Source organism: Alligator sinensis, unplaced genomic scaffold, assembly GCF_000455745.1.
Source record: "Alligator sinensis unplaced genomic scaffold, ASM45574v1 scaffold85_1, whole genome shotgun sequence".
In the NCBI taxonomy this organism is placed as follows: domain Eukaryota; kingdom Metazoa; phylum Chordata; order Crocodylia; family Alligatoridae; genus Alligator; species Alligator sinensis.
In genome coordinates this window covers 1875666-1899969 of record NW_005841891.1, presented here as the reverse complement: position 1 = coordinate 1899969, position 24304 = coordinate 1875666, and the positions used below count along the sequence as shown (strand labels likewise).

The following is a 24304-nucleotide window of genomic DNA, read 5'->3' as shown; positions in this document are numbered from 1 at the left end:
GGGGTGGGGGGGGGGGGGGGGGGAGGAGGAGCAGCAGCACTGAGAAACAGGCAGTGGTGTTAAGGGGCTGCTCCTTAGCTCCCTGTGCTCCCAGGGAAACCCATCAGTGCCTTGTCTGATCAGCTGTTGTTACCACAGAAGGCTTCAGTTTTGGGCTGTCTGCAGATAGGGATCTTTCAAGGGCTCGGGGGCAAACCAAGATCAGAGAGTAATGCTGTTTGCAAGCTCCTGCTGTGGCTGAAGCTCTGTCTCTGTTGCTGCTGGGCACCAACTGGAATAGGTATGTGCCAGGAAGCTGGTTTTTGCAGGGCACCCCAAAAGTAACCAGTGGGAAGAGAGGGAAGGAGAAGAGAGCGCTGTGGGATAGTCAGGGTCCCTCAGACCTGATCACATGTTAAAAATGTCTCACAATGATAAAGAAGTTGTTGATTCAAACAGCAGCTGGTCTGCCATTTTTGGGACACATTGGCCATCTTTTTTAGCACAACAAACAGCATGAATGTGTGGCCAGTTGCTTTTCATCATGCTAAAACAGCTGATATTGGCAGGACAAATATAGCACATCTAAATCCTGGAACTCCAACTAGAAATAAATGTTGGGGAATAGAACATGAGATGGAACAAAACGGAGAAAGAGAATCCTCTTATAATCTTTTAATAAAAAGGTGAAAAAAATACTAAAATTATAGTTACTCTAGCGTCTATTGCTTTCTGCACCCAGTAAAAAAAAAAAATGTTTGGGAGAGACTTTCTAAGCTTTTCTGAAATCAAAAAAGTCAAGGTAATGGTAACAAGGGCAAATTCTGCACTTTTTGGACACTTGCCTACATGCTAACAACTCAGTCAGCAAAATATTTTTTGTTAGCTATGGATTACAGATAAAGTGCAGGTCTGTGACTTGACCCTATGTTGGATGACAAATATGTAAGTGTGCATTTCTGATATTTTGGTCACATTTGCTCAAATACAATTAAAATCAGAAACATCAAATGTTGACAAAACAATGCATAATAGCTTAAAAACAAGACAATTGTTTTTCCCCCCGCTCCATGAAACTGTTATGGTACCTATTCACAAACATTTTCAGTTATCCTACATACTGGCTGGAGGGCCGCACCCAGAGAGTGATGGTGGACGGGTCTTATTTGACCTGGAGGGATGTGGGCAGTGGGGTTCCACAGGGCTCGGTCCTCGGGCCCGCACTGTTCAACATCTTCATCAGCGACTTGGACGAGGGGGTAAAAAGCACCCTGTTCAAATTCGCAGATGACACTAAGATGTGGGGGAACTGGGCATGCTACAAGGGAGGCATAGGCTGCAATCGGACCTAGACAGGTTACAGGGGTGGGCGAATGAGAACCCGATGGGTTTCAACACTAACAAGGTCAAGATACTGAACCTGCAGCATACTTACAGGCTGGGGAACTCCCTTCTCATCAGTGCAGAGGCAGAAAAGGATCTTGGAGTCATTATTGATGCCCAAATGAACATGGGCCGACAGTGTGGGGACGCAGTCAGGAAGCCCAGCCACACCTTGTCATGCATCCACAGATGCATCTCAAGCAGGTCCAAGGAGGTGATCCTCCCCCCCTATGCGCCCCGGGTCAGGCCGCAGCTGGAGTACTGCATCCAGTTCTGGGCACTGCACTTCAGGAGGGAAATGGACAACATGGAGAGGATACAGAGGGCCACCCACATGATCTGGGGGCAGCAGGGCAGGCCCTACGAGGAGAGGCTAAGGGCCCTGAACCTGTTCAGCCTCCACAAGAGAAGGCTGAGGGGGGATCTAGTGGTTGTTTACAAACTAGTCAGGGGGGACCAGCAGGCATTGGGAGAGTCCCTGTTCCCCTGAGCACTACCAGGAGTGACAAGAAATAACTGTCACAAGCTGGCAGAGGGTAGATTCAGACTAGATATCAGGCGGCACTACTTCACTGTCAGGGCGGCTAGGATCTGGAACCAACTTCTAAGAGAAGTGGTGCTGGCTCCTACCCTGGGGGGCTTTAAGAGGAGGCTGGATGAACACCTCACTGAGGTATTTGACCCCAGTACTCTTTCCTGCCATGGCAGGGGGTCGGACTTGATGATCTGCTCAGGGCCCTTCCGACCCTACCAACTATGAAACTATGAATACTGTTGAGAAGTACCTATAAACAGGCTTATTTTTGTGACATGCATACATGCTCTAAATACTCTTGGAGAGCACACCACAACTGTTATTTGGTGTCCACATAATATATCCTGAATATTTCATGGATATTTAACTGCAGTATCTTATGTAATGAGAAGTCTCCAGTCAGCTTTCAAAGTCTGAGACACAACAGTTTGAGTCCTTTGATGCAAGAGATAAAAATCAATATTCCTGATTCAGTTCTTTTCTAATGAAGCATAAAGGGGACAGATTCATACCAAGTATAATTCCATTATTTTGGAGGTGAAAAAAAAGACTGCTCTTTCACCAAAAGAATAATCTAGAAAAAGACTTATTACAAACAAAGGGATTATCCAAAAGAAAGATTAAGGTTGATGGAGGGGAAGGGGAGAAAAATAAGCAGACAACTAAAAATAATGCAGAATGGGACACTGAAAAATGGGCTGCAGTCCACAATAACAATGCAAATAGCTATACTCACCTAAACTAATTTCCTAGGTGCAGCTGGTATATCTAAGAACCAGCTACCTCTTCTTCCTCCTCTACTTGTGCTAACTGCCAAAATGCAACACCCAATTAAGTCAGTATGAGTCAGATGCTAAGCACCCCAAAATTACATGTATTCTGGTCAAAAAGTACTACACTGCAGGATTAACAAGACAAAACTCAGAAGAGCTTCTACATCCTTCACTTGCTCAAATGAGTAACTACTGACAAGCGTTCTAAAAAGTTATATATCTGGCCTAACTGACTGCTGTGTGAAGACTTAAGAAGAAGAAAAAAAAGAATACCTACAAGGACAGGGTATGAGTTAGGGTTGACAAGCTGGTCAATTGACTGAATTTTTTGGCTGGTCAAAAATTATAGTAGTTTTACCAAAAAACCTACTTTTTGTAGTTTTCTTGACATAAATCTGATTGTTTTGACACATTTCTTATGGGAAAACCTTTTTCTGTGCATTATTTGGACCCATAAGCAATTTTTTATTTTTTACAATTTTTGACCTATATTTGATTGGTCAATTGACTGAACTTTATCTGACCAGTCCAATACCCAGCTCAAATACAAATGCCCTATGTTATCAAATATCCAGAAAAAACTGCTGACAATATTTTCTGAAAAATAATCTTAATACTCCTATATATCCTTACTTAAACAATACTGACATTTAACTTCAACGCACAAAACCTTGACAGACTAACAAAGCAAAGAAGCTTCTTGAAAGACTATTACTTACAACATTTTCTAATCTCCAATATTTACAAGGAAATAAATATAACATGCATCCTTCAGGGCTGTATTAATTTTATATCCTGCAGATTATTAATTCTGACCCTCATCACGCATTCAATACTTTCATCCTTACTTCATTTTTTATTCTGTCATAACATGGGACTAGAAGGGGCCAACTGGACTACTGAGTCCAGTTCCCTGCATTCAGAAGCAATTGTTTACCCAAGTATTCCCCAAAATCACCACTTTAACCTCCACAAACAAATACAGGGCACAGTATCCAAAACACCAAGAACATACTAAAACAAGCCATATATAAAAGCAGGGACATGAGAAGCACTGTCAATGCCCTGCCATTGCAACATTCAGATCCAGAAGAAAAATCCTTCTCACCAGATTTGGGAATCAGTATGACACTAATTTTTTTTTTTTTAATTCTATTAAAAACATCTTTGACATAAAATACCAGTCAACTGTTTAAGGAGATACTGTAAACTATTATTTTCTGGTGAGAAATGGGAAGTCATTTTTTCCCCTAATATTTATGAAAGTTCTTTTGTATCAAGTCCCTGTTTATTTATTATTATAAAATAGTCAATTGATGGATTAAGTTTAGTACCTGCTGACCTATTACCTATCACCTCATTAAAAAAACCCCAAACCCCTCTACATAACAAATCTTACTTGCTGAATAACAATCAAACTTCCTGAATAACTAGTATTCACATAGACGGGAACCATGCAAGCATATTTTTGGGCAAGAATGAATCCACCATAATTTGCTTTGTATAATTAGTCATGGGATTTCACTACTGGATTGAGCAGATGAGGAAGAGAGATATAAGCACAGCTACTCATCTCTGCCACTTATATTTTATGTATGAGAACTGTAGGCCAAATTTATTATCCCGCCTACTAAACAAATCAATCTTTTCACTTCTGGTAACTATAGAGAGTTTCATTCTAAGAGGAAAACAACTGAATTTAAGCAAAATTGTTCTTGAAAAGGCTGAGCAGAAAAGGAGGCAAGAAGCACATGCAGGCTCCCTATTACTGCTCCCAAACTGTCACAACCACTTTAAAGCAAGTCCCCAGGAAGGAAGGCTCCCCCACCAAGCCAGCTTCTAAAAATTAAAAGTATTTACAGAACAAAAATAATTGATCAGTGCATTAGATATTCTCAATGACAACAGGATTGTAAAGAAAAATCTAACCATTTAACCTTTACTATGAAAGATACAAGATATTTTAAAAGTGCTTAGTGATCTAGTTTTAGGCACCAAACAGGTCATAAGTCAAGTATAAACCAAGAAAAAGTATTTGCAACAAACACGCAAGCAACATTTCTGGATCTGGGATAGTTAATCCATGTATTAAAAAAGAAAGCACGTCAGAGACAGGATATGGTTTATGGTTAAATATAAATGAAAGGCCTCTATATGAATCAAATATTTGCACAGAGTTCTTCAACCATTTAATATTTTGATCCTTGAAGAAACTGGCAAAATTATTTATACTATAATAGTAATCATGTTCAACACTAAGACAACTGACTGCAAATGCAAAAATAACCCAAAATAAAAGCTGGAAATTAAATTATTTTTCCAGAATGACTTGATTAAATTTAAATTAATTTTAACAACCTAGTTATAAACTCTATAAAAAGAGAGGCATTAACAAGATGCACTGCATTTTGCCGAGAATGATGTGAGCAGCTATAATATGAAAACCAATTTTCAAGAAGTCACATGTTTCATCTTGGGGAATAAGAGAACAAGAAGGCTTTTTGGAAAATCGAATTCATACAACCATATGATCATGGAAAAAGCCATAAAAACCAACTTTTCTTTCCAACAGAGAAGTATAGCATTAAAGTCTCTCATCTTAATCTGTAGAAGCAGTACAATAGTAATTAGGCTCTAGAAAGCAAGTCTTTACACATTTTAACTCAAGTCTCACCAGAAACAGGCCAACACATCTGGGTGGCAGATGTAAATATGTAGGAAAATAATAGATTAGGTGGCAGAAAAAAGGATGGACACTAGAGCCTCTCACAATGAATCTTATGCAGTTGAAGCATCAGTGCTTAGTCACACTGCACCATCCCATCCCTTTTGCCATCTCCCATATCCTAAATATTTTATGCTCGCTACTAAAGTTGTTCTACCTTGGCGTGTATGCATGAAGCAAACTGTACACCTTCATCTTTCATTCAGAACTGACTATAAATTCTGCCAAACAACCCCAACACTTCTAAAACTTGGGTTAGACTTTCAGTAAGAGGTTTTGCAAGAAATCCACATGACAAAGATCATGGAAGTCTCTTTTCTCTTTAAATCTGGTTGCTTTACAAAAATAAATGTTTTACTGCTCAAATACAAATCTCACTACTATTGTATGTCTTAAGAAACAGATAGCCTGGCATTCATACCACAGAAACGGGCAGCTGCAATTTGCAAAACACAAAATTCAAATCACAAGCAATTGCAACTAAAGTGAAAACAGAAAAAAAAAAGCCATCTACTGGTTTAGGCTATTTGTCCAGGCTGGGGGAAAAAAAAATACAAAAGGGGCCAGGGGTTGGAGAGGGGGAGGGGGTCAGTGAGCACATATAGCCTTAGTTTTTGCTGGCTGTTAAATCCCATGACCTGCAAAGTGTTTGTTTTCTGCTTGATGGCCACTAACTCAAGCTAATTCTAAGCACAAGCTTCAGAAAATGCTGATCTTTGAAAGACAGTTTAAGCTGTCACTGATACTGCTTCTCCTCAGATGCTCCATGGACATCTCTCTCTACTCCTCAGAATCCTCTCTGAACCATCCTGCAATCACAATATGCTATTACATCTCTCCTCCAGGTCTTCCTCCCACAAACTGAGCAACTTAAAGCAAATTTTAGTAACGGTCACTCGCAGATTTCCATAATGCATCAATAGAGACCTACTTAAGTCACAATTTCACAGATTTTAAGGAAATCATGAAATCCGCAACTGCCTGTAAAAAATTAGAGGTGCACTGATACATCGGTCCAATATTGGATTAGTACCAATATAAAGAAAACTGTCTGTATCAGGTATTGGACTAATAGGGCCGATAATTTGGCCAATGAATGCCTACGCTGCATGCAGCCACAGCACATCATTCAGGCAGCGAGGAGCACAGCCAGCAGTGTGCAGCCAAATTTTGCTGCTGCTCTGCTCCCAGCTCTGCCGCCTCCAGCCACCCAGCGAAATTTGGGGTGGATGCAGCACTCTCCCAGGACTGCTGGCGCCTGGTCCGAGTCCAGCCCCTGCAAGAAGAGCCTGCCCTGCCCTAATCCAGGGGCCACAAGCCCCAACCCCCCGGGTACAAGCAGTGGCAGAAGCTGCCTCCCCACTCTATGAGCCACGGTTCTGGCCCCTCCCTCACTGTGAAGGGCGTTGATCTGCCCTGCACCTCGCCCCCCCCATGCCCCTTCCCTCCCTCTCCCCCTTCCACCACACCGGACTTACCAGCTGGAGGCAGCTGTATTGGAAATTGGATCAGTATCAGCCAATATGCCTCCTTAAATATCAGCTATCAGTCTTGGCCCCAAAAATCTCTATCGGTGCACCCCTACATGTTATGTGTGGGCCGCACAGGCGCTGCCCGGATGTGGGGGGGAGAAGTGGGGTGGAACTCTCATGCGACAGCTGCCCTCACCATCCACCACCATGCGTGCAAGCACCCCACCTGCTCTGGGTCCAGCTGCCAAGACCCACCCCCACTCTGCTGGCGGGGGGAGGAGGTAGCAGTAGCCAGATGCGGTGTATCCAGAAGGGGTACACTCCTTTAAAAAGGTTGCAAACCCCTTATCAAAGCATCCCCAAAATGATCAATTCACAATCCCACACAACTATAAAACATAAAGGGGCCACTACAAATCATTATAACACGTAACACAATACAAAAATTAACAAACACTTGTCAGCTTTTGCACTTTTAATTCTTCACTTTGCTGAGCCTTACAAACAAGGAGCTGTGACAGTTGGCTTAAGAATAAGCCCTTTTCTACAGGCTAAAAAGCCATCCACTAATGGCTTTTAGTCGCAACCTACCTGAGCCCATTTAAACAAAAATTACCTACAAATCTGACTGACTGCAACTGACTTCAGCCATAGTCCAGAAGTGTGTGCATTTTTCTTATTTGCTTTTGCTCCATTGAGATTAGAGCACCTATTGAGCTGATCATCTTATCATGTACATAAATTAAATTACGTATGCTATTCAGTTTATTTAGCTTAATTTTGCTTAAAACCAAATTCCTGGTATTCGCTCTTATCCAAATAGAGTCAGGTCCATGTACTTCCATTAAATTACATAAATAAAAAGCCTGTGATTATTCCTGTTTTATTTTATGTGCTAGAGTTATAAAAGCATCTATATAAAAACGGCACTTAATGTACTCCATGTATGTGCTCTGGATCAGAATGACTGACTTGTGTGATGTGAGTAGCATTTATCACTACTTACTCTTGCTAGCACAGATAGGACAACACAATATAGCAGGGAATGAGATGATCTCTTCACTCACATCTCAGTCAGAAATTACTATGTTTCAATCTATAAAATACTTATTGGCGACAATTATGTGCAAGACAGACATTGCATAACTTTCAGCCTAAAGAGTTTTCAGGGCCAGAAGTCAGGGAAAATGGTTTCTACTTGTCAATTTAGCAAAATGCCTCTGGGAGTAACAGAGACAAATGCGGACACTCATGCACGACCCTTCTACTGAGTTAGATCACACCTGAAAGACAAAATGTCACAGGTGAGATACTGTTCAGTGTATTTCAGTAGCTTAAAATAAGACTGGCTAAGAACATGTAGATTTCTTAATCTGCAATGTTGTATACATTTCATCTTTAGAGACTGTACTCATGTTGCAGGACTCAAAGTGTCCTAAACAGGCCTGTTACTGGGAAAATTATTAAATTTAGCAGTCAAACTTGTGGACATAATTATATGAAGAAAGAGGTAGGTATTGCTTCAGAGACTACAACATAAGAGGGACGGAGATTGTGAAGGGAACAAGGGGCAGTACAACTGAAAAAAAAATTGAGAGGCTTACCTTTTGTAGACTAGTTGGGTTTAACTGTGTTTTGTCAATTATTTTTATTGCAACCTAAAAGAAAAATTGAATTAAACTTTTTAAAAATGCAAGACAATAAATCAGGTTATAAAGAGAATCTAGCTTTTTGTGCAAATTAAAAAAAAAAATACACACTTTTATTCTATTAACAATTATTTGAAACAAATTTCCTCAGTTCCTCAGCATACCTCAGTTCTATTTACATGCATTGGACAGATCAGAGATTAAAAGTAGCATTTAGTGCGATTACAGAAGAGAAGCATTCGAATGTTTCTTTTATGTTCACATACATTTATAAAATGTTTTGCAGTGCAACTTAATACTAGACATTTTCCTCTAGATTATAGCCCTCTCAAAATGGTAGCTATAATGTTTTATATTTTTTAAACCTGGGAAGACATTTTAAAAACAAAGTTCTGTGGCAAAGTACAGGCACTGCTAAAACATACTTTTTAATAGCTAAATTGACCTATAACAACTTTAGATTTGCATGCCCAAGTGTTTTACTAACTCATTCACTTTTGGATATGAAGAGAAATATATTCTAGAAAAGAGATGAACTAATTTGAAATACTTTTACTTTTTATTAGGTTTGTATTTTCCTAGTAAAAACTACAGAAGATTGCTAATAAACTAAAGTATTAATTTAACAAACTGATCAAAAGAGAACTGTGCGCATGGGTAACCACACACACTTATGGTCTGATGAGGTCTCTCCAAACCAAAAATAGCAAGGCAGAGGAGCCTCATTGCAATGCAACTCAGATACAAAGCAAGTGCGAGAAACTTTTAAGACACAAAGCACTTTTTCCCCAACAATGTGAACCCAGAAGTTACTACACGAAACCCAATTAGTCCAGTTTCAGATACTTTCGGGAAAGGTGCGAGTATCTCATAGCAGACATGTTATACTGATCTACAATAATATCTAAGTCCCTTTTCTGAGCTGAAACAGTTAAGCATCAAGCATCCGTTACTTTCTCTCTCTCTTTATGGACAACGAACGTCATTCATCTTGGTGTTGTGCATTCAGGGTGTGTCTAAACTTCCCTGCCAGTCCTCTTTGGTATTTATTAACTAAACAGTAATTTTACTACCTCAGAGACCACCCCCTTAGTCATCTTAGTTCTAAGATGACTAAACTTATGTTAAACTTAGTACAGAACCCTAAAATTGACTATTTAATCCTACTTTGTCTCTTGTTAACTTCCAATATGTAAGAATGCTTTGCTTTTCATCCTCTAACAACTTTAATATTAGCTTACATGCTCTAAATCATTCTCCTTTAACTGCAGTTTTACTGATGCATTAAGAGAACTAAAACAGATTAGTGCAATAATTTTCCTTTGTATAAAGTGTTGGTCAGACCTTTTCATAATCTTCCAGGTAAGTTACTATAGTTCTTAATCATTATTTCAGCCAACTGCCAGGAACAGATGTATGGCTTACTGTTTTGTTACATCATCTCTAGAACTTATTTCCAAAGGAAGAAGATAAATGTGTCTACTTTCATTGTCCTGATGTGTCTACCTTTTAGCTCTTTAATTGTATTGCATTTTTTTTTTGTTAACAGTTCTGCCACTTTAGATCTGGGCACCTTCAGAAGTCTTGGATGTATACCACTCAAACCTGATGTGATACACAGATTCTTAATCAAATTTATTTCTACTCGTCTTATTTTGACAGCTTAGTCTGAAACAGTATCTCATTTTTATTCCTTAAAAAAAAAAAAAAAAAAAAAAGCAACTACTTCACAGGTATCTTCATAACAATCTTAACAGAGAAGGTTATTGAGAAGTTATTTAGCTTCTCTATATCATTTTCATTTTTCTAAGTGTAGCCTTTAAGTAGATCAGAAACAGGAAACCTTTAAAATAATGTCCTTTTCACTATTTAAGCACATTAACTATATCACCATCATGAAAGCAATGGGTTCTAAGGGAGCTGGACTTCAATAGGCCTTTTCTGTTACAATTCATGTACATTTTTTTAAGCAGTTCTCAAGGAGAATTTACACAAATGTATATTTAGCAGAAATAAAATGACTGAATATAACATCAATCTGATGGATGGTTGTACAATATATTAAGACTGGATTGACCAGGTGTATAATTCCACAATCTACCATGCACTAGAACTTAACAGGGAGAACACATGCAGAAACAGGAGACAACAGAACTCTAAGGGGAGGGAAGCGGGGGCAAGGGGAAGAAGTATATTTTAGTTAAAATAGGGAAAGGCCAGTTAGTGATATAGAATGAATGCATTGTTTCCAGGGAAAAAAAGTCCAGATTTGTCTTCAAGACACATCCCATGTAGCAGATACACATCCAATGCACAAAATACCAGTTCCAGTCTTATTGTGAATATTTATTTTCAAATGAAATATTTTCAGCCTTGGTCAAAGATAGTATTCCTACCTTGATAAAAAGTTTGAAGCATAGGACAATGACATTGCTTAGCTGTTTTCTGACTGAAAGACTTTCAAGGAATTGTGAGGTTATGAATCCATTATTCAGGTAAGGGAACTGGGACCCTGAACCCTTGCAAACTTTTTTTTTTTTTTTTAAAGTTCCCATGACACTTCTCAAAAAGAAGTGGCTGAAGCCCAGTCTTGACCAAATTTTAACTCTGGAAAATAAAATATAGCTTAGGTCAACTGGACAAGGGGTTCTTTGCTTTCTATCCCAAGTCATTTTACAATGTTATCGAATGCTGTTGAACAGCTGTGACATTTTGCCCCATAGGAGGCCAATATCCTTAGGTATAACTTGGAAAGTGAGTTTGGACTTTCCTTAAAAAGTTCCTCAATAGATTTGTTCATCAAATTGTCAATGGGACAAAAAGAAGTGATGAAATTTAAGCCTTGGTTTTGGTTAGTACAGGCAAGCCCCAGTTAGCGCTCTTAATTGGTTCCTGAAAAACCGAGCATTAAGCAAAATGAGAGTTAAGCGAAACCAACAGTATTTGACAACCAAAGATAGCAACCGCAATTGTTTTTAATGACCCAAGATGGTGATTGTGAGCGTTATAACGAAACTCGCTGAGCGCTAAATGAAATCAGGTATCAATTTAAAATGAGCGTTATAATGAAACAGCATTAAGCGGGAGATGCCTATGCTGAGTAAATTATAGAAGACTGTAATAGAAAACAACCTCTGATCACGAGTTAGTTCAGCTTATTTTAAACGGAAAAATAAGTAAAACTAGTTTGATAACAACGGTTCAAAAGACTGAATTTTGATAGACTAGGGAAACTCGTTTGTGAAGTTCACTGAAGCTATCAACATAGAGATGGGGTTGACAAAGTAGACCTTCAGATCTGTGGCTTTAACTGCCTACCCCATACCACACTGCACCATAGATAGGAGGCATGGGTTTCTGGGGAAGGGGGGCTCTCCCTGCACCTCCTTTACAGCCAGGCAGCAGGCAGCAGCAGTGGAGACAGCCAGGTCCTAATGTTTGCTCACCTCGGACCCAAGCTGGGTTTTTCTAGCCCCCCTGCCAAAAAACACTGCTGACCCCCAACAGAGGAGTTCTGGGAAGTTTTGGTACTCTTTGACTGAAAAGATCCGAAATATATAATCCCAGCACAGGGAAAAACTTGTAGGAAGAGGCAGGCTTAAATGGGTAAATAAACACTTCAAATTCAGTACAAAGAGGGAAACCAACTACTGGAAGCAGAACTGAGCAAAGTACTTGTACTTAAGAGGGCCATCACAGGCAAAGCCTTGCAGTCAAGGATGAATGTCTTCCATAACTGTCTTATCTGTGGGTCTGAAGATGGCTCATGAGGCCTATCTGGGATCAGCATACTGTTGCAGCTCAAGCATGTTTCCATGCAGGGTGGGTCACTCTGGTCTGTTGGTTTGGCCTGCAACATGCTGTTTCTGTTGCTTCCATTTTTCCATCTCCTGCTGTTGTCGTAATATTTCAAAGGATTGAGATCCTTGCAGCAGACTTCCTCCATTTGGAACGGTCCTGGGCAATAGTCTCCCAGGAGTTGATGTTAATGTTGCATTTTTCCAAGTTGGCCTTGAGGATGTCCTTAAAGTGTTTTCCCTGCCTTTCTCTTGAAGATATACCTTGACCAAGCTGGGAGAATAAAACTTGCTTTGGGAGTCTGGAGTCAGACATAGCCAGCCCAGCAAAGTTGATGTCAGACGATCATCACCTCAAAGCTCACTGTGTTTGTCTGCAAAAGGATGCTAATGTTCGCATCTGTCTTCCCACTGGATTCGAAACATCTTCTGCAGGCAGCATTAATGGTACTTCTCCAGCAACTTGAGGTGCCTCTTGTACACTGTCCATGTCTCAGTTCCATACAGTAAGGTGGGGATCATGACTGCTTGATAAACCATGAGCTAGGTTTTGGATCTGATGCCATGATCTTCAAATCTTGTTTTCTCAGGCATCTGAAGGCTGCACTTGCACATAAGGTGATGTTGGATTTCTTTGTTGATGTCACCCTTCTACAAGAGATGGCATCTATGGCACAGGAAATACTCAATGTTCTTTAGAGTTTCAATGTGAATTTGAACTACTGGAGCTAGGGTATGCTCATTAAGAGCTTGTTGATGGAGGACCTTAGTCTGCTAAATGCTAAGCATCAGTCCCACTTTCTTGTACACCTTGGTAAAGATGTCAATGATTGCCTGAAGATCTGCTTCTGAGTGGGCACATACTACAGCATCATCAGCGTCCTGGAGCTTACTGATTGAGGTGGGGGTTGTCTTGGTTTTGGCTTGGAATCAGCTGAGATTAAACAGTTTACCATCCATTTGGTAGTTTAGCTCCACTGTGAGTGGAAGTTTGCTGGTGGTCAGATGCAACACTGCAGTAATCATCTTAACCAAGTTTGGCTCCAGCTCACATTGGATTTCCCTCCTGGGCACGGAGCACAGGGAAACCATCCTCTGCCTAACCTTCAATGAAAGAGGGGTAAACTATTCCTACTGGTTCATGTACTCCTGCCTGAAATTTGCTGACCAGGGATCCTGGCTTTCTCTGTTAAAAAAATCCAAAATTCTCAATTAAAAATCCCCAAATCCATGTTTTTCTGCAATTAAAGTGAAACACCACTATATACATATACATCGATGCTGACTCCTCTTTTGAACTCAATGTTTTATTGACATATTTAAAATGTAATATTTAAACTTAATATTTAAAATTGTAAAGCAATTTGGAAGCCTACCAGTGCCTCAATCATTATAATAAAATACATTTTAAATGCATATACATTTTGGCATTTGATTTTATTTTTTTTTAAATCATGGAAAATCAAAATTCTCCCTGCCCCCTTCGCTCACCAGGACATGGGCCCAGCTATGGCTGTCCCTCCTGCTGCTTTGCAGTGCTGAGCAGCCCTGATATGCTGGTGCCCCTGACTCCCAAGGCACAACCCCCCAAGTCCTACTGGTGACTCTCACTACCACTGGTAGCCCCCTGTCTACCCCCCAGAGGGGGCCACCATCTACCCCTTGCCCCCAGGCCCTACTTACCCCAAAGGCTGCAGGAGGCAAAGCAAGTATGAGCCAGGCCTGGCTGGTCTCAGATTCTCAGGCCCTGCTCCTGCCCCTACCACCTGCCAGACAGGGCTTAAGGTTTCACACCCTTTTAGCAAGCAGCTAATTGCAGGCTGGAACTCTGACACCCTGCAGAGAGCTGTTTGCAAAAGGAAAAAAACCCATGTTCTTCTGCAGGAAATGAAAAATCTGGATCCCTGCTGATGATACAAAGTTAGGAGTCAGCATCGATGCAAAGGGTCATGGCATATCGTATAAAAATAAGTGGATGAACTCAGGACTGAACTAAAAGAAATGGGATGAAATTTGATACTACAAAATCTTCGGTAATACACTTATATACCAGTAACAAGAATTTTTGGTTTAAACTGTGAATTCATCAGTTGGAAACAACAGAGGAGCAGAAAGCTCTGCTGTACTAGCTGATTATAGGATGACTCTGAGCTACCAACAGAATGTAACTAAAAACCCCCCCATAAATATGATTCTTGGGATATATCAGATGAAGTACTTCCAGAAGGGAAATACTAATTTAATTGTGTAAGAGCTGGGTAAGATCTGATGTGAAATATCGTGTTTAACTTTGTTCAAGAAAAATTAATTTAAAATGGAACAGGTGCAGAGGAGGACTAGGATGATCAGGAAAATGACAAGTTTATCATAAGAGAACTTAGATTTTCCTCAGTGCACATCACCTAACACAAACAGTTACCCGCCCCCCTCCCCCCCCAAAACAGAACACACTTGCCTTCAAGACTGGTTGATTAGCAGCTATTTCTTGCAAAAAAAAAAAATAAACAAGACAGGTTGGAAAACTCAGACCTAGTATAAAAATGATCATACATGTAACAAGAAGGTAAGCTCTCTTGTTTACATGTCTTTCCTCCAGAAGTGATTCAAAGTACTTCATGTAATTTTTACAAGAATGTACCTGCTTTGTTTCCTAGTTATCTAAAATGAGGAACACCAAACTTCTGTTGAAATAATGTAATTATATAGCTTGAAATCAATGGAAATGTGCTGCCTAAATTGTTTTGTGTACTTGGGCCTAAGTTCCTAGGCTTCCTCACTTTTATTTGCTGGAAGTTTTCATCAGAAATGTGTAAAATCATGAATCTGAGAAAAAACCTATTTACAGCAAAAAGGGGGGGAAAAAGCATCCTTTTATTTGGGCCATTTTTATGTACTGCTTTGGGCCATGGCAGAAAACCCTTGAATACATTCTTGTACTACTGCTGTTTACTAGGGAACAAAAGTTTAAATGTGGGAAATTATAAAGTTCATTGAGCATAGAGCAGATTTTAGTCAGACTGCAATTAACTTAATTGGAAACTTGGCAGGAAAAGAACATTATTTTAAAAAGTCCCATAGAGCATTTAAGCAGCACAGCTAGTCAGGTCCTTCTTAAAAAAATATCCACCTCCAATCCAGAAACTAATAACTCCATTACTCCTAATACAGCATAACCTCATAAATCCAGTTTTCAAAATTCCGGAATTCTCAAAAACCTGGCACTTTTTAAGAATACACTACATCAGGGAGTAGCAGTGGTCAGTCCCAGAGCAGTGGCTGCATACAGAGCGGCGTTGCAGGGTAGTGGATGGCAGCAGCATGCAGGCTTCCCCCTCCGCATCTGCGGTGGGTGGAGTAGCAGTGGCTGGACCTGGAGCAGCGGCTGCACAGTTTAAAAAATCTGGAATTTTCAAATTTCTGGCAGGTGCTCGGAGCCAAGCATGCCGGATTTATGAGGTTATACTGTACCACTTTCTGTATTAACTCAAGAAGGGTAAATGCCACTTAACCCACTGCATTCAGCCATTAGGTTTTCCTTGTACATCTTGGCTAAACGGGTCTTTCCAACCTCTGTTGAACAAGTTCCACCCAAACCTATCAAATGTAGGTCAAAAAGAAACACTGAGAGGAAAAGTCTTTGCCTTTTAGTAGACAAACTAGCTATCAGTAACAACAGCATAAAACATGAAACACTTTCTACAGTATCTGAATTACCTCTGGAAGAAAAAAAATACTTACTAGTATGACTACAGCTGCTAAGTGCAGCAAGGAACTGTCACTAGATGTAAATTACAAATTGTAATGTAATGCAGCAGCACCAGAAGCCCGAGCTGTGATCAGGGTTCAGTTGTGCTAGGTATCACACAAACACGAGGCCAGTCTTTGCACCCAAAAGTTTAAATACTATATATCCTGCCTTTGTTTAAAAGCATTTGCCTTTTTATATACATTTCATACGCATATGTTTGCTGGAATAAAAGGTTATAAGTTTATTCTTTTGCATCTAACCAGAAATGCCAAGTGGTTCTTGGATTCTACGTAACACTATTTCAAAAGTACTTCTGGAACTATGCATGATACAACAGTGTTTTAAACAGTTAAACATTTTACCTCTCTGCCAGTAAGAATGTGTCTTGCCAGTTTTACTTTTGCAAAATTCCCCTTTCCAATAGTTTTAAGTAGTCTGTAATTTCCAATATGGGGTTGCTCATCTGCACAGGATGCTATAGAATTTCTACAACGAGCTCCAGAGCGCCCAGTTCGAGAGGAAACTTCTTGACGTCCTTCTCCATGAGACGTGTGCTATGATAAACATACATGCAAGCATAAGAGAAATAGTATAAAAGAGTAATAATAAAAAATATTCATCTGAGATTAGCAGCTTCAATTGCAGAAATTTTAATTGTACAGCAATCTAGAGGAATGCATTTTGAAGTGCTTTGGGGATATTCAATTCATTACTCTCCTCCTTTATTAAGTCCTTATGAGGCTTTGATCAACACTTCAGCACTGAATCAACACTGCTCTTTAATGACTAAACTCTAAAGTTCTGAACTCCAACAAACTCAACTAATTAAAACATCAATTGTACATGCTGAGCACCTTTTAAGTTCTAGTCATAAATCAGCCTCAGAAAGGATTAAACGCATGAAATAAATGGTTTAATATGCTGCCTTCACATAGTTCCTTTTCGTTTTTAATGCACTTAAACTACTCAGAATTAGAAAGTTTTCCAATTTTTCATTTTCCCAAATTTTGAATTTTTAAAATGTTTTTAATCAACCTAAAAACCTCAAGAAAACCAGTTATTGATGATATAAGACAATTTTCAACAGTTGGCTGAACACACAAACTACAAATTATTTTCTGCAGGTAAAAAAAAAAAAAACTTTTCCAGTACCAAAGAAATAATTTTAGCTCTCAACTCTAGCTAAGTACACCTATAACACTACATTTAGAAAGAGAGAACTTCAGTCATCTCTGAAAATGGCCATTAATATCCTAGGAGTAGATTGTCAAATTTGATCATGATGATATTTGTTTTGATGGTTTGGGATTACATGCTTCTTCGTTCAGAATTAACAACGTTAATATGCATCTGTTAAGCCTACATGCTGAAAGAGGATTCATAATATGAAGAGGCACTTGCCTAAATCACTCTGCTAAATTCAAAGCAATGAAAATTACTGTCTCCATCCTACTGTATAGATCCAAAATTGAAAGGAGGGCCCTAAAATACATTCCTCATAGATAACACCCAAACCAGCAAGCTTTCACTAGAGTTGCCCTCTGCTGTCTGTGGGGGGAGGAGAGTAGTGGAAGAAGGCTTCTAGTTCCCCTGCCCCACCCCCCCCCAAGTTAACTCCTACCATGTGATCCTACTTGGATGCAAACAACAGACCAATGGGTCCTCTTAATACAAAGTCAGCAAACATGTTAGTTAAGATAGTTTTTTTTTTTTTTTAATAAGGCTCCAAGGCCTCCTCGTTTTAATTTTTCCTTCATTTGTTTTCCTGATATCCCACTCGTGTCATCTTTGAATCTCAGCTTCAACAGCTGTACCATAAGATGCCTTTCATGCTTGGATATATAAACATTTCCAGCTCCCAAGTCTGCCACCTACTCTGAGTCCCACCTTGTCATTTTACCCTCCCTCCCAACCCGTAATGGTTGTCCCAGCTACTCAACTATTGCTTAAAAAAATCTTCTTAAGACAACTTGCAGCTTGTGTTACTCTTCTAGCTGGGGTCCAGCACGGATAAGCTAAAAATCAGGGTCAGTGCAACCCTCCATAATCTGAACAAGTTCTTCCAGAACCATCGCTGCAAACTCCAAACTGAGCTAGGGGTGTGAAATCACAATAGTGATGTGAGCAAGGGCTGCAAATGCATTCGTGTTTATTGTAATGCAAGACACTTAACTTCTTTCTTAAATTTAAAACTATAAAGGATCGTTGCAATCATCCGGCCTAACCCATTGCGTAAGACAGGCCAAAAGGACTTCTCTGAATTCATGCGAGAGGTAAGGAATTTTGTGGGCGATATCTTTTGTTGAACCAACTGCATGGTTGGTATAGACTTCAACAAGCTTTTGGGTACCACAGTATCCTTCCTATTGTGACACTCAAAACCTTGTCTAACTCTAGCCCAACCACACAGTTGGTTCAACAAGTTATCACCTACAAAAATGCTTGTGTCTCATGTATTTCCTGGATCATCATGGCTACAACATCACGTCAACACTTCTCTGAATTCACTCAAGTCCAATAGCTGTGCTTGAATCCCACCTACCCTGTCCCAAATCTCAGAAGTGGGGAATCCACCACAACCCTGACCAAGCTGTTACAATAGTTAATTATCAACACTTAACAATTAATACTTTACATCTCATTTCAACTCTGGATTTGCCACGTAGTCTTAAAAGCCACCTATTACCAGGCTTCTGTTCCTTACACTGAGGCTTATGCTGTATCATATCACCTGTTAACCTTCTCTTTGATAAGTATACTGAGCCCCCTGAACTTGTTTTCCAATTCTTCATTTCTGTGGCTCATCTTTTAATGATCTCTGACTTTTCCAATACCCTTCCTTAAATGTTACATTACAACTGGACAGACATCCAACACAGGTCACATTAGTGCCTAGTACAAAAGTAAGATGATCTCCCTACTTCTACTTGATATTCCTCTGTTTATACATCTCAAGATGGCATTATTCCTTTTAGTCAAAGTAACATATTGAGAGCTTATGCACAGCTGATTCTCCAGAAGAGCCCTCAAATCCTTCTCAAAACCAATCCTTGCCAGGGAAGCATGCCCCATCCTTTAAGCATGAAAGACATTTGTTGTTCCTGGATATAAAAATGTATGTTGTCATGCACTGCTTTCTTGCACATAGCTTTCCATGCATTCCACATCATCCTGAATCAGTTACACATCCTCCCCTTTATTCCCTACTCTACCAATCTTTGTCCAATTTGCAAAAAAACAAACAAAACAACCCCCCTGAAAAAAACTAAAAAAAAACCCCAACCCCTCACCCCACAACAGCAACAATAAAAATTATCATAATGAGTTTACATTCTCTTCCAGATAATGGATAAAAAATATTAAACAGCACGGCCAAGAACTGATACCTGTGGGGGCCCCAGGAGAAACATCTGTTTGATTATGATCCTGTATTTACAACTGTATGTTGAGACTTGAGAGTCAGATCAACCTTTATTTTTTTGATGAGATTATAAACTTGGTTGATACACAGTTCCATGTTCTATAAATCAAAATGGACGGGCATTATTTATATTACCCTCCTTTAATTCTAGGTTAATGGTAGTCTCATATCAGCTGGTCCATTATATTGCCTGGGACTGATGTTAGACTGACAGGTCTACATCCTGTTTACCCTCTAAATAGGGCCATAATGGTAGCTTTATTCCAGGCCCTGGAATTTCCCTAGTGCTCAAAGACTTATTTAAAAAGCCATCAGCAGCCCAGAGAACTCCTCTGACAGCTCGTTTAAAACTCCTGAGGGCAAGGTACATGAACCTGATGTTTCAGATACCAAATTGTAGCAGTTGCTGTTTAAGTTATTGTTTAAATTAATTTATTCATGCTGTACAATGAAATATTTTCCATCTTGCTCCCCACCCAAAAAGACAAATTTTTGTTGGACAGTTCTACTTTCCCTGCATTATTATTGGCAATTCTACTGTTTCCATATAGCAACAGGCTAACGTAATTGTTAGCATTCCTTTTGCTAGTACACCTAAAGCGCCTCCTATTGCTGTTGACTTTGCTAACCAGTAATTTTTCCTTGGTTCCCTTTGCTTCTATTATTTTTCTACAATTCCTACTTTTTAGTTTATATTCATTGCTATGTCTGTCTTTTCCATGTGTGCTGTTTAGCATGTAGTACAGTGGTTCTACGCAGTTTCTAACTGACATTTCTGTTTAGTTTTTCCTCCCAGCTCATTTGCCTTATAATTGTTTTTCATTTTTCTGAAACTGGTCCTTTTAAAACACTGAGAGGGAGTGTTACCGATTTCTACTCTATTCTGAGTATAACAAATGTTATCAAGTCCAAAGTAAATTATCACTATGATTACAATAATACAAAATTTTAATTCTGGGATCAAATTCCTTTCTCTGTCAAGATCAGGTTAAATATATTATCATTCTGCACTGGGTGCAACACTTGAGTTCGGCAGTTGTCATTTGTATGTTTTTATTTTATTTATTTATTTTTACACAAATTTAGACAGAATTTTTTTCTTTAAGGAACTGTTAGAAGAACAGGATAAAGCCTGAGAACATACAAGGACAAAGCCAAAATCCCTAAAACAGTAATGTCAATTACCAAAGAATTCTGCTGTTATTCATCATTTCATTGTTGCAAAATAATGAAAAAAAAATAGTATCCTCCCCCACATGATTTCTGTAACCTTCCACTTTCCCTTTTTCCCCAGAGTACTTGATTTACACTAGCTTTCCTTCTTCCAACAAAGGCAGTTCTCCACATAGCAGCTTAGGCCTTGATTTACATTACATAATTTTGCTAGTGGAACTGGTTCTGTGCATTTATGTTCAGAGATCCCCTGTGGCAGGGATTCCCTTCCTTTCATTCCAGTGACAGAGTAACACAACTCCTCTAACCAAAAAAAAGAAAAGGCTTGTGCCATCATCGCTCATGGAAGCCATGTGCAGACACGCTGTACTTCCTGCTGGCTGCAGGGGGCCCTGAAGTACCTGGTGTCTTTCCTGGTGCACTTGGCCTCTGCAGCACAACTGTTGTAGTGGAGCATACAGAACTATAAGCTGTTTAGATGCATAAGCACTCTGCCAGGTTCCCAATGGTAGTTGTTGTCTGCTGCTCAAACTTCTGACAGCAGAACCAGCCTAATGTAGATGAGGCTTTAGATGACCTTCCTAAAGTAGATTGTAATTTTTAAAGGTCCTGCATTATAACAAGGACAGCAAAGTTACAAAACACCCTTCCAACAAGAGTAAGTATAGATAAAAGTGACTTTCAAGATGACTCTTGATCAGTTTATGAAAGCGACTGTATGACATGAATACTCTGAGTAGGGGACTGGACTCTGACCCAAGAAATCCCTTTCCAGTTCCATGTTTCAATATATTACATTGCAATAGTGACACAAGCTATCTGAGGATCCTCACTGCTGCTATCGTTCAAAGCACCATTTCTAAAGAAGACAATGGTTAGTAAGTGTTTGATCTGTGCAGAAGTACTCTCCTTTATAATCAATTAACAAGTTTGATTTTTGAAGCCCCAGTCTTCATTCCTTAACTGAAGGTTGAGGTGCCATGCACCTTTGTCAATGCATGTGGCACAAGTCAATGCAAAACAAAATGACAAACAGGAAAAGCTGCTCCTGAGAGATGAGGTCTCTGCACATGGAAAAATAAAAAGCAACTCTAACCTGCCCAAGTCCTTCTGCAAGGTGCAGTGTAACTGCTTTTTGGGAAAGCTAGGAAAACAGCAAGCGCAGTGAGGAAGAAGTATAGATGTAAGCTGCTAAGAGCTACTTCCATAAAATACTTCTGAGCAAGCAGTGGTACCTATCCGGCTGAAAAGAGCTACTACCTTCCTCTGCCTAGCAACATAGCTTCCCTCACCCATTGATATAACTACCCTGCACTACAAGATGATTCTCAGTTCCCCACCCCCAGGAGCAGTAACATTTTTGGGATCATCACATTGCCTATCCTTAGAGAGAAGCACGTGTTTCCAGAGTCCCAACCTAACAGATACCCTGCGTCTTTCTGCTCAATTGTTTTGCTTCAGTGAGAGTGTCTGTCATAGTCCAGCCTTCATATATCATTGACCTTCAACCGGAAGGTAAAGAGAAAGTCTGGACAGCTTGCATTTAAAACAAAAACAAAAAAAAACAAAACTGAAGCAACTAGGGTTTCAGTTGTAATAAGCCTTCGTAATTTTGAAAGCCTGCTGTCATACATGGATATAAACTTTAAAAAAAAGGCGGTCATCTTCAATCTATGGCACTTGCCACAGAACTCAATGTCTGACCCCAATCTGATGATAAAGTAATTCTGCAAGCTAAGGAAGACAAGAGGTTCTTTGGGTAAATCCAATATCTTTTATTAGACCAACTCAAATTCGAGTGGTCTAATAAGAGATATCGGATTTACTCAAAGAACCTTGTCTGCCTATGTCCTCAGACCAACACAGCTACAACCTAAGGAAAAACTTCACCATCCAAGAGACTAAGTTTAACAATAGAGATCATTGGTTTGAAGAGCCAGTATTAAAATCCCATATTCCAGCCCAGTACCATAATCATCAAACAATCCCTTCTTTCCAAGTCTTGACACATGCAGTATTGCAAATTAAAGTCTTTATCTTTAAGGCACAGGGCTAGTACCTAGAAGGTCAGCTCTCCATTTCCAAGTAAATGCGACATCTTTACATCAGAGATATGCTATTCCTGAAGCTGAGGAAGACTTAGAAACAAAGGGTCTCCAGCTGTGAAACTTCTTACTGCAAGAGCTATAACTGACCCTAAACTTGACTGTATTCAGAACACAATGCAAAACCCACCTTTTCGCAAAAGCCTTCCCCCAAAGGTGAGCCGACATCCTTTCTCATGGCCAGATAATGATTAGCATGAAGAGAAAAAAAAGAAAAGAAAAGAGTAAAAAGCAAATGAAGCATGGAAGAGCTGACAGTTGAGGTACCCTCGGATAATGTTAGATCTACCTTAAATCTTTATATGCAGAATACCACAATGACAGGGACATCAGAAACACTCAAAGGGGCTAACTAGATTTACCAAATCAGTACGATTCACAAGCAAAGTACTTTAGAAGGTGCTAATGCTTCTGGAAGACTGGGAAAATGGAGTTTTAAGCCACTTCTTCAAGAACTAAAAATTATCAGGACTTGGAAAATATTTGGTGAGTAGAAAGCTTTCCTTAAGGAGCAGGAAAGGTCTATGACACACACACACTCAAATGCACATACACATGCAAGCACACTTTGACTTAAGTCTATTTTGCATAGTTGTGAAAATAATCTTTAAGTTGCCAACCTTGAGAAAACCAATTAATCTTAGTTCTAAAAACTAATACTCAGAACCTTCTGGAAAAAAGGAAGTGACACCATGCCTATGGATTTTGCTAGTTTCACTAAATTTACTACACATTTAATTCAAATGGAAGGGTCTGGTTAAAAAAAATACTCATGGTCTTCTTTGTTTATAACCCAAACATTTCAGTATCATACAAATATTTGAGAAACCAAGACAAACTCAAAAACTGGATAATCTTTACATTGTATAAACCCAGAGATACAGAAAGCAAATATATAGCGAATTAGATTCTGAAAATTAGCTTCACAGTAATCTTATGGGATTTGTAAGGTAGGTCAAGCGGGGGGGGGGGGGGGGGGCAGCAACGGGACACCCCACACCTAGAACTGTCCAGTTAACTTAGAAGTCTGGCTATGAAGAGATTGGAAATGGGCCAGGTCCACCTCACGTTTACTCATACTAAGTAGTTCTGTTGTTCACATGATCTCAATGACATTCATGGGAATTTACAAAGTCTACTATGGACAGAGATGGACACTGGAATTCCTACAGAACTTAAGTGGTCCACAGAAGTCATTCTTTAAAAATGGGTTTGGCTGTGTGGTCTTTTAAGTCTTTTGTTAAGACTAAAAGTAATGTGAGGTATACATGTCTCATGCCATTCTAAATTCCCTTCTTTAAGACCAAAATACTCTCTCACGTGGACAAAAAGGGCACTAATTAATCTGTTCACAAGGCAGTTTTAACACATTTCAGCCTTGTACAGGCACACTACTGTAGTCAATGTGACTGAATGAAGTATGAGTTCAGTTCGAAGGTAGCCCCAGTAGTGGGAAGAATCTGTCTATCAGAAAGTGAGAGAATAGAATAGAATTTGGAAGTTCAAAAGGTGGAGTTCGGTTTTCAAAAAGCTAATACGATATT

At 39.5% G+C, this 24304-nt stretch overlaps 1 protein-coding gene across 11 annotated transcripts in view; it reads right to left on the bottom strand.

Moving 5' to 3' along the window:
• Positions 1-23364, bottom strand: part of MARK3 (microtubule affinity regulating kinase 3) — a 77418-nt gene extending 54054 nt beyond the window's left edge. For 2 of the 11 annotated variants that reach the window (XR_003092682.1, XM_025197189.1), the window contains exons 1-3: positions 22891-23364; positions 16424-16615; positions 8472-8525 (exon numbers count right to left, since the gene is read on the bottom strand). Coding sequence is in view for 10 of the 11 variants with exons in the window: in XM_025197189.1 (XP_025052974.1) it covers positions 8472-8525; positions 16424-16615; positions 22891-23004 (360 nt within the window). In the remaining variant the exon portion in view is untranslated. The remainder of the gene's footprint in view (positions 1-8471; positions 8526-16423; positions 16616-22890) is intronic. The other 9 variants (XM_025197186.1, XM_025197190.1, XM_014517088.2 and 6 more) reach the window with 7 other exon arrangements.
• Between the last annotated feature and the right edge of the window lie 940 nt (positions 23365-24304).